General features: G+C 43.0%; 2 protein-coding genes across 3 annotated transcripts in view; one reads left to right on the forward strand and one right to left on the reverse strand.

Moving 5' to 3' along the window:
* The window catches only part of CORIN (corin, serine peptidase), a 64420-nt gene extending 62649 nt beyond the window's left edge, over positions 1 to 1771 (forward strand). Inside the window, exon 13 of the mRNA XM_040624913.1 lies at positions 599 to 1771. Within this exon, the coding sequence (XP_040480847.1) occupies positions 599 to 781 (183 nt within the window). The 3' untranslated portion in view covers positions 782 to 1771. The remainder of the gene's footprint in view (positions 1 to 598) is intronic.
* Positions 1772 to 3415: 1644 nt separating this feature from the next.
* ATP10D (ATPase phospholipid transporting 10D (putative)) overlaps positions 3416 to 14882 on the reverse strand; it is a 107115-nt gene continuing 95648 nt past the window's right edge. For both annotated transcript variants that reach the window (XM_008701451.2, XM_008701450.2), the window contains 4 exons: positions 13924 to 14004; positions 12204 to 12308; positions 8255 to 8442; positions 3416 to 5262 (listed from right to left, as the gene is read on the reverse strand). In XM_008701451.2, coding sequence (XP_008699673.1) covers positions 4932 to 5262; positions 8255 to 8442; positions 12204 to 12308; positions 13924 to 14004 — 705 coding nt within the window. In that variant the 3' untranslated portion in view covers positions 3416 to 4931. The remainder of the gene's footprint in view (positions 5263 to 8254; positions 8443 to 12203; positions 12309 to 13923; positions 14005 to 14882) is intronic.

Genomic DNA, 14882 nt, shown 5'->3' on the forward strand with positions numbered 1-14882 from the left:
GTAAATGATTCGGTGTGTTATCTTCCACTCCGTACACTCACCGAAAAAGTCCTAAGAACTGTTAAGAAAGGCAGCAAGTTGCTAGTGTCTTTTACTAAATGCCCTCATTCACAAAGAAAGAATCTTGAAAATAGAGAGTTACTCTGGAATATTTTTCTAGTACTGTTGCGTGGAGGAAAAAAATATCTTTACATGTTCCCTTTTGGGTACCTTCAACATGTAGAAAATGGCTCAAAGTTGAAGAATGAGATTAGGAGAGGATTCGTTCTGATACACTAAAAAAATTATGACCTATTTTGATAAGCACAGGAAATGGCTGAGAAGTCTGATTTCATGGAACTAAGACTATAGTTCTTTCCCAAGGCACCCCCAGTCTTTTAAAGATCAAGGTTTAAAACATGCATTTGAAAGTTCCACCTGTGTAGTGGAGAGCTGCTCCCTCCGGTTGGCGACGAAAGCCTTGTTTCAACTTTCCAAGAAGTTGGTTCAGCTGGGTTTGGCTTCACTATCCCCCCCCGACCCCCCCGCAGGATAACACGGATGCATGAGGGCTCTGAAATACCAGTGACTAATGTCCACCCACTGCTGTTCATTACAGGGTGACAGCGGTGGGCCACTTGTCTGCGAGCGACCTGGAGGACAGTGGACATTATTCGGTTTGACGTCGTGGGGCTCCGTCTGCTTTTCCAAAGTCCTGGGGCCTGGAGTTTATAGCAATGTGTCCTACTTCGTCGAATGGATTGAAAGACAAATATACATCCATACCTTTCTCCTAAACTAATTCCAAAGATGATGAGAGACTTTTGCCAGCTACACTCAAAGAAAACGGACTTGCCGCCTGTGGAGAGCTTCGTGCAGAAAGCTGTCCAGAAGCCCTTTCCACGGACAGGGACGCTCAGCAGTGCACCGCTAATGTTCACATTTGGGTCTACTGTTACTGTTTTTTCAACTTTAGTTTTCTCTTCCTTCAAGTTTAATGACAGTCTTTAAAAACAACAAAAAACAAAGCAGATTTTGTTTTTTTGCCAGGCCTAATCTTGACCACAGCACAAAAGTATCAGCTCTGGAATAAGACAGGTGCTAGGGTAACAGGTTCTAGAAAATTCTCTTTATTCTAGTCACAAAGAGGACATTGAGATCCAGGCTGACCAATCTTTGCCAGCTTTTGTTTCTCAAGCACAATAGCAGAGTGGCAAATTTTAATATTAATATTGGAGACTTGCTTTTGATTTATTAAGAGCCAAGGCAATTTACACGCTTAAATTATTTACTATTACTCACATCTGCGTAATTCTGAAAACCTACGGACGACAGAGGTAAGACAAGTAGCATCATTTAGGTAGTTGAAATGGCAAGACACACTGAACACAAAGCTCTTTAGACATCAACAGTAGCGTTTAACATTACTGGACTGCACGTTCTGAACTTAAATCAAGGATATAACCTTATAGAAAAATCTCCATAGAACCTTCCCTAGAGCTGGGATTTGTTCAGTGTGTTATCAGTTGGCTGACTGAGACCTCAACGGCTGGAATATTCACGGGAAACATTTTGTTTTGCCTGTGTCACCGTGAATGGAGATTAAACTTTGCCAGAGGAGAACTTGCTTTAGCCTGGAGAGATTCAATTTTTGAAAACAAAAATTAAACTGCACCCGACCTCCAATTCGGTATTTTCCAATTTTCCTGTGTTTTCCATGATGATAAAGTCACAGAAGCGCCTCTCAAAGCACAGTTCAAGTCTGCATGGAGTAAAACATTTTGTAATTTTCCTTGAAATGTGTTTAATTTCTGATGTTGTCATTGCCTCCCCTTGATAATTAAAACAAAAATTTAAAAATGCTTTTAAGCACTAGGCCACTTGATGCACATCAATTTCCGAAGTAACTAGTGGTTAGAAGTATTTTTCTCCCCACTAAAAAGCTTCAAAATGCAAATCTTCACACGTAAGTAATTTAGTTAGGCATCCATTTCGCAACATCCAAATGCCTTCGGAACAAGGAGGATTCCCTCCTAACCTTCCCCGGCACCCCGGACGGCCTCGGCGTCCCCCCCCCCGAGACTCACCTGCAATTTTATACCTGTGTTTTTGTACTCTTTTCTATGTGTGCACGTATTTCAGATTCAAAAAGTTGCCTTGACACTCTCCATGTTCTGGAGTTTGTATAAACCTACTGAGAATGTGAAATCCAGCAACGGAATTAGGGTCAGGATTGTGTGGAAGCGTAAGAACCCATGTCCGTTTCGTTAGAGTGGTAGGTATATACTTCGTGTAATAACTGTGAGCCTTGCTCAACTTATGTTCAGTCAAGTGTACTTACTGTACTTATTCTAAATAACCCTTAACACAAATAAAATGGTACAACCCTTTTTTTTTAATGGACATGGAACATGGATAATAGCAATCCCAGAAAACCATGCCTCCCACTCTAATAGTTGACCTCCAGCCGCCGACCAATCCGAACTGACCTGCCATGTGTCTCGCTGTCACAGGAACACACACTTTTATTTCAGGTGATGGATGGCTGTCTGAAATGACAGGCTGCTAATAGTCTCAAGTCCCTTAAGTGTCCAAAGAAAACTTTAATTCTAGTAAGAGTGCAAGCAATCTTTCATGTCTAGAGTACATTTTGGGAGCCTGATATAATAATTCTTTCATAAATATTTTGGGGTAAAGTTATACCCCAAAACATATATTATTAATCAATTTTTTTTCCTGGCTACCAGGAGCAATGATACAATGCTTGGTCCCCTGAAATTTGGTAAAATACACGGAATACCAAAATGCAATAGATCCCATTAGCTTGGGTAACTCTGCGTAAGAGTTATTTACTTGTAAATGAGACCCTTCAAAGCCTTCATACAGATCCCAAATCTCTTTCGCCCAAGGGCCAGATATGTTTCAGAATCCAGAATTTTTCAGAATTTAAAAAATACAATTTAGCAACTGTAATAAAATACATTTTTATAGCAAACTATCTGAATGATTACATTAAATAAACTGCCTTACATCTGTTTAGGACATTGAATTTGCGCCTAACTGATGAAAAAATTTTCAGTTTCAGAGCTCTCGGGATTTTGGAATTGTGGATAAGATTGCGGACTCGTAACAAGAACACTCAAAACTTTCTTCTACTTTTATGTACGGGTACTTGACATCTGGGAGATTGACTTTTTTCCTTAGTCTTCTTGGCTCATTCTCTTTATCTTTAGATTCTAACCTTTATTTATCTTCAGGGAATGAATGCCAGCTGCTGTGAGGATAACAGATGATACAACATTACTGACTTTTTCATATAAGAAAAGGTCATTATGATATTCTGGTAAAAGGTGGGCTTTGGAATTTTTCTCCTAAGCTACCAATTACCATTGGGCTCGGTGGTATGTACAGGAGTGATGCCAGTTTTTCGTACACATGATTTATTAAACGGTTTATTTTAAAAAAAATCATTAAAGCAAGCAGAAAGTAACCTCCAATAGCCATGTGGGATTTTGAAAGTTCTAGAAATTGGTCTCTATAAAAGACTATTTGCGGTAATATCAGACAGTTACAAAAAAAGTCAGACCAGGACACAGAGGCAGCAGGAGAAGATGAAACCCTGAGAATAACAGATTAATAGTCATAAGACATGATACAGACATAAAGCATCAGCATGGGGATTTCAGGAAGGAGATTCTGGGTGGTTAGTGGCCCACAATTTTCAGATGAACAGATATTAAGTTTTCAAAGAACTCAGCAAAAATAGACGACCTTGCAACACCTGGTGAACTAGTCTCTCTGTTCCAACAGCACACATGATTTGCAACAGCAATTAACTCGCTATCGACATTCCTGTCCTTTTAAAATGTATTTAAACACAAAATTTTTCTAAGAACCTCATGGAATCCTGCTGAGAACCACTTGTATTAGTCTCAATGCATAATATCTCATTTTTAAAGGTTACACCACCAGAGACCTTGTAGGGTACCGTAAAGGCTATGAACCCTCAAATGGTCTCTTGAAGATTGTTTTCAAACTGATGGTCTCATTTGCATCAGGCTATTGTGAGTTTCAGGAAACAGGGAATTGCCAAATGGGCCACACACTCAGCTGATTTGGTCTGCCCTACCTATGGCCTAGCTTTCCAGCTGACCTCTGCACAGAGGCAGACCTCATAAAAGGTCTTCCCTTGCCTGAAAGCTGAGAGAGGAACATATTCCTCCCGAACCCTGGCCCCCGTCTGCCCCTGCCCCAGGAAGACCCCGCCTCGACAGAACACTGAAATGAGCAGAGGGGGATGCCTGACATCGGCAGTCAGGCGGCCAAAGGCATCTTCCTGGAGGAAATAAAAAGCTATTAATAATCACTAACTACATTTTCAACAGTACAGTGATTACCCTATTTTAGGTACCTTGTCATTTAAAAGACTCTTTGGAATTTTTTTCTCTGGAAAATAACCATTTATAACATTTTTTTTTCAAGTGGAAATCTCTTCTGCATTCTAACTGATCTAAAAACTACTTTTTCTTCATTAAAGAAAATTCAGATTGGAGTCTGCTCATTGAAAGCATTTCCCTGGAATCTGAAATATCCCAGTAAAAGAACTATATCTCCAATGACCCCTTAAGAATGTCTGCACGTCTGCGACAATTAAAATGCTTTTACGAAATCCAAAAAGTTTCATAAAAGCGTCTGATTCAGAATGAAATATTTTGCCTCCCTAAACTCAGTTCAGGTCAAACTCCAACCACGCTTACAAATATATCTACAAACCTACAAGACAGGTCATCACATTGACTTTTCTGGGCACAGAAGAATCTTCATGTCCCTTGGGGAAAAATCCACCTCATTCTTGCTTGATGGAAGTGCCTCTTCAAGGTCCCTCTTCCAGATTTGAAGGGAGACTTGCCACACTCCAAGGAGGATACCCTGTTTTGTTTTGTTTTTTGTTTTTAACCGTTTGAGGGCCCAGCCATCCCTGAGGCCTTAGTTTCACAGAAGTCTGAGTCCAAAGCAGTTTCACGTACAGATAAGCTTCCCTGCTCGACAGCACAAGACGGTGCTGACATCATCGCAAAGGCAGCAGGCGGGCCAGACATGGCTGTTTTCTCCGACTCGGCAGCTGAGTGGTCAGCAAACTTAGGTGGCCCCCGGCTCATCGTTCTGGCCCCTCTCCACTTCTTGAGAGCTTCAGTCCTCTCCTCTGGAGTCAGTCTGTCAAAGTGCTGAGCCCTCCGAACTGGAGACGGAAACAGGGATCCCTGAAGAACTCGGTATGTAAACCTAGGTTCCAAAAAGCATCACAGAATTAGAGTCACTGCACACCTGGCATGGGACACAAAAATGACTCACCAACTGGAAAAGTAAAAGGGTCTGGTGGCCCCTGTCTCCCTGAGGTAAAGGGGAAAGATAAGCACAGTGCAAGATGGAGACAGTAGCACTATTGAGTAAGTTAATATTTGTAAAGTGCCAAGAAAACAGGGAGTGCCCTGTGGGTGCCTGTCAAGTCAACACAAAATAAAACCTTCGGAGGGACCCACCGTGCTACAGTATAGGCTTAATGTGAGATGAAATGAGATAATACATATAAAGCAGGCAGTGTCGGCACATAGTAAGTGTTCAAAACATGCTGTGAGTTTTCTGGGACTCCTGTGACACATTACTGCGCATTTGTCCCTGTCGGTCCCAGCGGGCAGTGCTGATGCTGGCACAGCATTCTCATAAGGCTTGTGGGTCCCCCACACATGTCGTGGGGGTTTATGCCATTAGACGAGGATCTTCCAAAGAGTTTCTGACATAATCCCATCTCCCTTCCCGGTGGCTGCTGAGGTGGCTAAAGGGATCCGTGTCACAGACCTGATCTCCTCAGCCCCTTGCTGTCCAGCCACACTGTTGGCCTCTCTGGAGCCTATTCCTGAAAGCCAATCTCTTCATTTTCGCAACTTCTGGATCTGGATAGGCAGAGAATTTCCCAAATCTAATTTCTCTGTGTTTAATAGTCCTTCCCTCAATCTCCTTTCTCTCACATGTTATGCTAAGCAGCAAGAAGAGACCGGGCCAGACATTCAACACTAAATATCCAAGGTCATCATTTACAAATTCTGCTTTCCACATACCAGGAGAACCCACTTCAGCTAAGTTTTCTGCCACTATAGTGCCAAGATCCCCTTTCCTCAAATTTCCAGCAACACGTTCCTCCTTTCTTTCGGACTCCTCACCAGCAGTGCCCGTCACATCCCCATTTCTAGCAGCGCTGTTTAAGGCCATATATGTATTTTCTAAGATGGTACCGTGTTCTCCACCTGTGTGCTCCTCGCTTCCTTCTGAATCCCCACCAGCAGGACCTTCAACGTCCACGATCATCTACCGTCTGTTTAAAGACGTCTAGTATTTTTCTATCCTGTACCTTCACGTTCTTCCAGTCTCTGCCCACTATCCAGTTTCAAAGCCACTTCACATGTTTTAGTATTTGTTATGACAGCACCCATCCTCCTGGTACCAAAGTCTGTATTCGTTTTCTGGGGCTGCTGTAACAAGTTACCACAAACCTGATGGATTACAACAACCCGACTTCATTCTCTCACAGTTCTGAAGGTCAAGAATTCTGAAAGCAGTTCACCGAACCAAAATCTAGGTGTTGGAAAGGCCATGCTCCTTCTGGAGGCTCTAGGGGAGAATCTGTTCCTTGTCTCCTTCAGCTTCTGATAACGGCTGACGTTCCTAGCTATGGCCAAGGAATCTGCCACTGTGGTCCAGGTGTCTTCTCCTTATCTGTGTCAAATCGCCCTCTGCCTCTCTCTCTTGTAAGGGTACTTTGGATTGCATTTAGAGCTCACCCAGATAGAAGATAATCTCCCCTCCTCAAGATCCCTACCTTAATCACATCTGCAGAAGCAAAAAACATCACATTCACAGGTTCCAGGGATTAGGGCATGGATCTGTTTGAGGGGGTCATTCTTTTCAGCCTACCACAACAGCGTTAGAATTGTACGGTTAATGTTCTCAAAGGATTTTTTTTTCAGGCTGTAACTTTATAGGAATTGTTTCTCCATAAATTCTACAAGTTCATCTTGCTAGTTTTTAATCTGAAAGCTGGTATATCAGTGAGTGATATTGTTAAACACACAGCCATAAACCCCACAGGACTCAAGTGTGTTATTCTTGTGCATTTCTAGAAGGAATGCCCATCAACAACAAAGGGTCTGTGCCCACTGTGTCACAGTTACGAACTGGGGGTGGCAAACTTTCCTCTGGTGGGCCAGATAGTAATATTTCAGGCTTGGCAAGCCAGATCGTCTCTGTTGGAACTATTCAGCTCTGCTGTTGCCATGCAAACTCAGCCAGAGATAATACATGAATGAGGATGTCTATATTCCAATAAAACTTGATTTGCTTTTAAAGACAGGCAGCGGGCCATATTTGGCCTGTGAGCCAGTTCATCGTCTCTGTTCGAGAATAATCTAAAATCACCATTTTGACTCTCATATCCCGTTTTAAAAGGCAGAACAACTCTGTGGCACAGTGTTTCCAGCTAACCAGATACATTTTATAAAAAACACAAAGAGAGAGAGCTATCGATTAAAAACCTATGCATACCTCTTAGCCATCTCCATCCCGTACAATACTAGAAATTAAAGCTAAACTAAAATGGGAAAGATAACTGAACTCAGATGCAGGAGGGACGTTTTCAGTGTTGGTAAGCTGTACAGAGACGACGTGTCAGTGCACATTCTCCCGTTTTTCCTTCTAGAAACCCCCAGATTTTCGCCGCTCTAAGTCCACACACTGAGGCCCTAGTGAATGGGATATGAGCAATGGTGTGCAACTCGTGGGTCATGCCGTTACCAACAAAAACAAAGCAACAGAACACACAAGAGGAAAGCTGCTCGCACTCCGTTTTCTCTCCTCCCTCCCGCAGACAGGGATGTGGGGGTGCTGGTGGTGAGTCACCTCCACTCATGCAGATGAGGGCAACACCCGTGTGAGCTGGCAGAACAAAAAGCCGGAGGAAAGGATCCTCAGATAACCCTGTGGGTGAAGCCGCCCTATCTTTGGGGAATAGCAACCCGATGAGAATTTTCCATGAGAGAAAAATCTCTCTTCCAGGCTGCTTAAACCATATTTGTTCTCTGGTCAAAGAGTTAAAACCCATGTTTTCACTAGGACGCAGACTGACTTCTCCACTGGGAAACGGGATGGTCTGCCATCCATTCTTTGCGGTCGCCTAAAGCCTTCTAAGCCTCTCACTTCCTCTTTCGCGGATCAAACCCCATACCTGGGCAGGAGAGCGACGCAGGTTGTGAGGACACAAACCAGGTAGAACACGGGATCCAGCATGTGCTCCTGCATAATCCAGTAGGGGTTGGACGGTGGGTTGCAAGTGACACACGCGGCTCCGAAAACCAAGGCAAAGAAAAAATAAGACAAGATGCTACCCGTGATGACCAGCACGTGGACCCAGGTCTGCAAGACAAGAAAGGCGGGGGAAGTGAACACTCTTTCACCAACAGGGTTTTGCATCTCCGGGAAATCTGCTCTGCTGAAGAGACAACGTGTCGAAGCAATGAATGAATGGTGTCACAAACCCTAGTGAACAAAATGCAAAATGCCAAAGAGATAAGAGCACCTTTCATGGAGAGCTCGTATCACTGTTTCAGTTTTGTAAAGCGAAGCCAAATGCCAAAAGGTTAATTCGGATGACGATTCTATGTTGTTCATGCGCCATGCGGTGTGTGGCTTCTCTCTCTCTCTCTCTTTTTAAATACAGTCACTAATTGGTCTGTTTCTTCATTAAGGTAATACTCCAATCCTCAAACGTTACCCAATCACATGGCTGGTAGACATTACTGCTGCTCACCGATACGCTAATTTCATCCCACTGTAAGCGTCAGGAAGGTCGGGCTGCACATCCTCACCCCCTTGAAATTAAGCACGGCCATGTATCCTGCTTCGACCAATGAAATGTGAATGAAAGGGACATAAAAAACACCGTTCAGGTTAGGGGCACAGGAGAGCTGGTGTGCCATTTTCCATGCTGTCTCCTTTCTTTCCACGTTGACCAAGAAGTTCCTCCTTGGGGATAATTCCAGATGGTAAAGCTACAAGACACAGCCTAGGGCACTGAGCTGCCCCCTCAGAGGACAACTACTCTAGAGCTCTCTGGAACCTTAGTTAACTTCATACGAGCAAGAAACAAATCTCTGTGCATCACACCTTAACCTAGCCACCTTCGTATCTACGTACAGCTTGGGATGTTTCTGGAACTGGCTTACTATTTAAGTAACTTCATTTAGAAGGACAAGCAGATCACTACCTTAAATATAATATCACCATTACCTGTCATAAGAGTGCTCAGTCTAGAGTCTGATCTTTGTTACGGAGGGAAACGGACATACTCAGAGGCGTGAAAGAGAATCATCTTCACAGTAGGTAGTATTCAGGCCTCTTGGGTGGGGGGACAGCACCACCGAACACCGTAGTATATACCCCGGCGGAATATGCTACGCTTTCTGGGGAAGCACTGCCTTTATCATTCTCTACGGCTAGAATTTTCAAACGAGATCCAATTTTCTCCTTTCTCCTCTTCACCTTGCAAAGTATTTCCCCTCAGTTGATCTCTTCACAAGCATCACAAAGACGGCTCTTTTTTTTTTTTTTGTAAAATGTACAAACTACTCAGAAAATGCGGGCTAAATCCTGATGAACCACACCTCTAAAACAAGGATTTGTTATTTTTTCTTTCTTTCTCAAATGTCTTTCCTTCTCATTGAACTCTATTGCCTGATTTTTTTTTTCCTTAAGATGTGCTTTTGGCAAGTCAGGCAGCAACCTGATGGAGTTCACATATTTCCATAAATTGATACGGTTACAGTCAAGAGGCGCCGGGTGAAAGCAGACAGGGAGGTGGGAGATGCCGATGCGATGAGGAGCGAGACTGTGAGGGGAAGCTGCTTCACATCCTCAGAACAGCTGACTCGTATGGACAAGGGGCCTTTGGAGGCTGTGCGCTCTAGCCTCCCCAGGCACGAGAGAAAGGCTTTAATGATGCATCCTTCATATAACAGACACTGTTTTCCCGGGCACCTGCCTTTCACGCTCCTCCTTCCTAGTGCAGTTACCGGGCACCGGGCACGGTGTTGGCACAAGATCCCTCCTCTAGCCAAAGCCTGGCACTGAAGCTAAGGAGACAGAATTCTGTCACCAGGGACGAAACCTGGGCAGCAAAATGAGGCAAGAGCAGAAAGAAAAGGACGGCAAGTAGTTGAGAGCAGAGCAGGGCAAGCCTGTCCATTAGTTTGTTCCCCGGATGTCTGGAGCCACTCTGGGTCCTCAGGATGGTTTTGTTTGGTTTGACCATGTTCTTCAATACATTTTTAATAACTTTTCTATTTGCTCAGGTTGCTGTTGTTCGAAACCAGTGAACTCAAACCGACACACTTTATGTCTTAGACCCTTTGGAACGCTACTAAATGTCAGAACCGATGACAACTCCTTAGGTAGTAACCAAAAGTGCCTACAAAAGTGTTTAAAAATGAAATCAAATAGATTTTAAAACAATGCTAAATATTTTAGTTCTAGAATTCCCTTTAGTCAGCCTACCTGGAATTTTCAGATATGAACCTTTTACCACACTTTAGGCTTATATAGTTTGGTTATAGTAGGTTATAAGCAAGGCTAGTGATGCCAAAAATATTCTTTGGAAATTAGTATGTTTTAGAAATTATTATAACTTTATAATATCATTGCACATAACATTTAAACTATAACCTCCTTCAGCTACTTCTGTTTGAAATGCACTCCCTACCAGAATGGTAAATACACCCCAAACACTGGTTAGTCATTTAATCATTTGTTTATCCATTCAAACACTTTTGAGTACCTACTGTGTGCCAGTCTGGTCCTAGATTCTGCTATATAGTGGCCAACAAAATAAACACAGACCCTCACCCCCACAGAGAGTATAGCCTAATGCAGAAGACAAACGTGAATCAGATAATCACGTAACTGATGAATAATAAGAAATTACTGGGGCAATGAAGAAAAACAAGAGGATGGTATGAAAAAATGGATGGTTAGGGAAGGGCTCTTGGAGGAAGCAGCGTTTTTGCTGAGACCGAAAAATAATACGTAAGCTGGGTCAAGTGCAAGGAGCCAACGGAAGAGAGTAAGAATGCTTCCCTCAGAAGATATGGCAAATGCTAAGGACCTGATGTGGAAATGAGCTCACTGTATCTGAACCACTGAAGGAAGGACAATGTGGTTCCAGCCCATGAATAAGTGGAAACGTGACTGGAGAGAAAAGCAGAGGCATCACTGCATGAAGCCTTGTAGGCCATCTTAGGGCTTTTCAATTTTATCCCAAGTACAATGGGAAATCACTGAAGGGTTTTACCCAAAGGACAGCAACGAGACAGGACCGACGTTTCAAAAGGATGATTCTGATTGTCTTGCAGAGCATGGCTGGAGGAGTCAAGAGTAGAGGTGCGTGGGAGGTCTAAGGAGGGTATAGCGACCGTCTAGGAAGTGGCTTAGGCTGTAGCAAAGACAATGCCAGCGGAAATGAGCGATGGGCATAAATAACCATAGAGGTGGTTTATACTCCAGAGATGGCGGAAATGTTCTTCATCTGAAAAGGAAGGTTTACAACAAAGCTCTATCTGAATCCTACACATGGCTTCGCGGCAGAGAGCTACCGTACAATCATTTGATGAAAATAAGTAACTATCATTACGTCAGCAACGAAGATAAAAAAAGACCTGGATTTAAACGAATGGTAAAAATTCTGGAGGGAAGAAAACTTAATTTCTTTTTGTAAGATGAGACATTTTACTGTGATAAAATCATCACTTACTAAAGTCAGTACACCAGGATCATGGCACGACACCTCTTTTGAGTTGTTTTATCAGCATGATCTTGAAGAATGTTGGTCATTGAAAGGTAATTATTTCTCCAGCTTGACTCAGGACTCCCTGAACCATCCACCATGGATACCACCAGGGAGAACAGGTAGGTGTTTTCCACTTTCTCCAGCTATACATCAACCTCAACATAATGGCACTCAACAATCAACAAGAGTAGCCATGAATCACCCTTCTTACTTGGCTTCACTATGCTTCTCGTTACCACGTGTCTTCTAGGTGTTAACGGTTTAGCAGAGCCACTGCTAACAGAAGACATTTCCCCAAGTGGTTTCAAGCTACTTCAGAGGCAGGAAAACCACTCACCAAATTCTTGCTTTCAATCACCAAGTGGAGGATAATGATGAACAGGGCCGCTGTGTTCAGGGGATTTCCAAATGCAAAGATGTCAATATCTGAGCCCCGGTAGGTCTACAAAGAGAGGACAAAATGTGGTGATCTTGGACAGCTGTCACACTCGGTAGTTTGAGTGTCACTCCTTTATTTTATAGCTCAACTGAGGGTGGAGTCCCTTCTTCAGTGTTGCTAGTAATGGGTCATTTAGGATAAACTTGAACATTTCCAACGGAGAGACCGACTCTTAGACCATCTAATCTTTGGTGGGATGCCTCTTTATCCGGAGCCATAATTCATCTTCCTGGAACCTTTTACTTACACTTCTGGCTCTTTGAGGCATAGAAAAGTATCAAATATATCCCATTTAATAGAGCTGCAAACCTCTGAGGCAGCTATTAGGGCCACCCTGAGGGGTGCCTGGGTGGCTCAGTTGGTTGAGCGTCTCTTTTTTTCAACTCAAGCTGTGATCTCGGGGTCCTGGGAGTGAGCCCTGCATTGGGCTACACACACAGCATGGAGTCTTCTTGGGATTCTCTCTCCCTCTCCCTCTGCTTGTGTGTGCGCTCATTCTCTCTCTCTCTCTCAAAAAAAAAGGCTATCCTGAGTGCATATCTCTGCTAAGTAAATATCCCCTCCTCTCCTATGTATATGTCCTCAGATCCTTAAAGTATTCTTCCAAGGACACAATTTTCTGACTTTTCACAATCCTACTTGCTCTCTTCTGCTTACCTTCAGACTACCTTATCTGTATTCGTCTTGAAATGCAGTATATCCAGAATGCTCTAGCTGGGCGAATTCAAGTCATTTTATTTAAATAAAGAACTAAAGAACAGAAGTTGTTAACTTAGAGACTATCATTTTTTTTTTCCATTTTTAATACTGTGCTTTTGTTAACACCAACCCATGATCAAACCAGTGTTTTCTTCTGGGTAGGGGTATATATGGGTGGGCAGTTCTATCATGCTGCTCTGTGTTGGTGTTGGCCTGAATTTCAAAATTCATTTTTTTTTAAAAGATTTTATTTATTTATTCGACAGAGATAGAGACAGCCAGCGAGAGAGGGAACACAAGCAGGAGGAGTGGGAGAGGAAGAAGCAGGCTCGTAGCTGAGGAGCCTGACGTGGGGCTCGATCCCATAACGCCGGGATCACGCCCTGAGCCGAAGGCAGACAGTTAACCGCTGTGCCACCCAGGCGCCCCTCAAAATTCGTTTTTATACACATTTTGTTTAGTCACATTTCTTCTATTCTTCACCTATAAAATAGGTTTTTTAGTTTTGGAGAGACTATTTATAAGAACTTAAATTTAATACTATGAATATCATCCTAGTAGATTTAGCCCAGCACTCACTAATAATTGATTTCATATTCTGACTTTGCCTCTCTGATTTTGACTCATCTCATTATATGCCTGGACTCTCAGTTTTATCCAGGTCATTTACAAAAACTATCAGGCAGCACAAGGCTAAAAAGGAGACTCATGAGGAGTCAGCTATGTACTTCTATCCGTATTTAATCCATTGTCTAACATATTTGGGGGAGGATGCTATAATTAAGTTAGTTAATAATCAATTTGATTATATGAGCAAGATACCCTAATACAGCCATTCTATATGCAACATTCTATACCAGCAACAAAGAAGCATCATTGATTTATCAATAACACACACTCTGAGTGAATAAGGACTCACATAGTAAGGCACAAAGAAGCAGACCAGGCTTTGATAAAAGGCATCCAACAAGGTGATCCAGAAGGTAAGGGGTAAATATGCCTGAAAATGAAATAGATGTTGGGGAGGGATTAATAAGAGTCAAAGTGAAGTCAAGGAACAACACAAGCCAATAATTATTTTTGCTTCTCCGAGAAGACCATATTTCTCTCACTAACAAAATAAGTGGGATCTGTAAATAGCGGTAGAAGAATACGGTGTGAAGTCGAATACTAGGTGAAAAAAATCCGTGGAGGAAACTCTCTTCAACTCATGTCGCTTTTATCATTGGATCAACCTTAAATCTACTTGCAAGAGGGAGAGTAGTACTGATTTTCCATTTCCTATTGATCAGAAAGTGTGGTTTCAAAAACTACTCCAAATCCATCCACTTCTGTCTCTATTCTCCTTCACCACCAACTCTCTTCAGGAGTGACTGAGTAACTACCTAACTGGCTCTTTGCTTCTTCTCCTATCCCTAATCCACTCTTCCATAGCAGTCAGAAGGTTCTTAAAAGCTATAAATTAGGTCGGGCCATCACCCTGATTAATCAAACTGACCCCCTCCTTTGCCTCCAATCACTTCCCGCTGCACTTCCAATTCAATTTAAGTTCCTTCCCACAGCTAGTAACGTCTTAGAAGGTCTGCCCCCAGGAGCTCCTGCTCTGCAGGAACCCACCCCCCCTTCTTACCCTCATCCACTATGATCCTGCCACAGGCACCTTCTATTCTTCAAACCTGCCAGACCCATTCTTTCCCCAGGGCTTCACCGGTGCTCCTCTCTCTGCCAGAATTCTCTGCCCTTGGACCTCCCACGTGACCCACTCTTCATTATTCACATCCCAGCTCAATATCATCCCCTCACCGAGGCACTCCCAGACCAGTCTAAAAGTTATGTCCACGCCACCACTTACTGCCATGGCATCCTTAGAAATCTCTC

Source organism: Ursus maritimus, unplaced genomic scaffold (genome assembly GCF_017311325.1).
Source record: "Ursus maritimus isolate PB19 unplaced genomic scaffold, ASM1731132v1 scaffold_8, whole genome shotgun sequence".
NCBI classification, from domain to species: domain Eukaryota; kingdom Metazoa; phylum Chordata; class Mammalia; order Carnivora; family Ursidae; genus Ursus; species Ursus maritimus.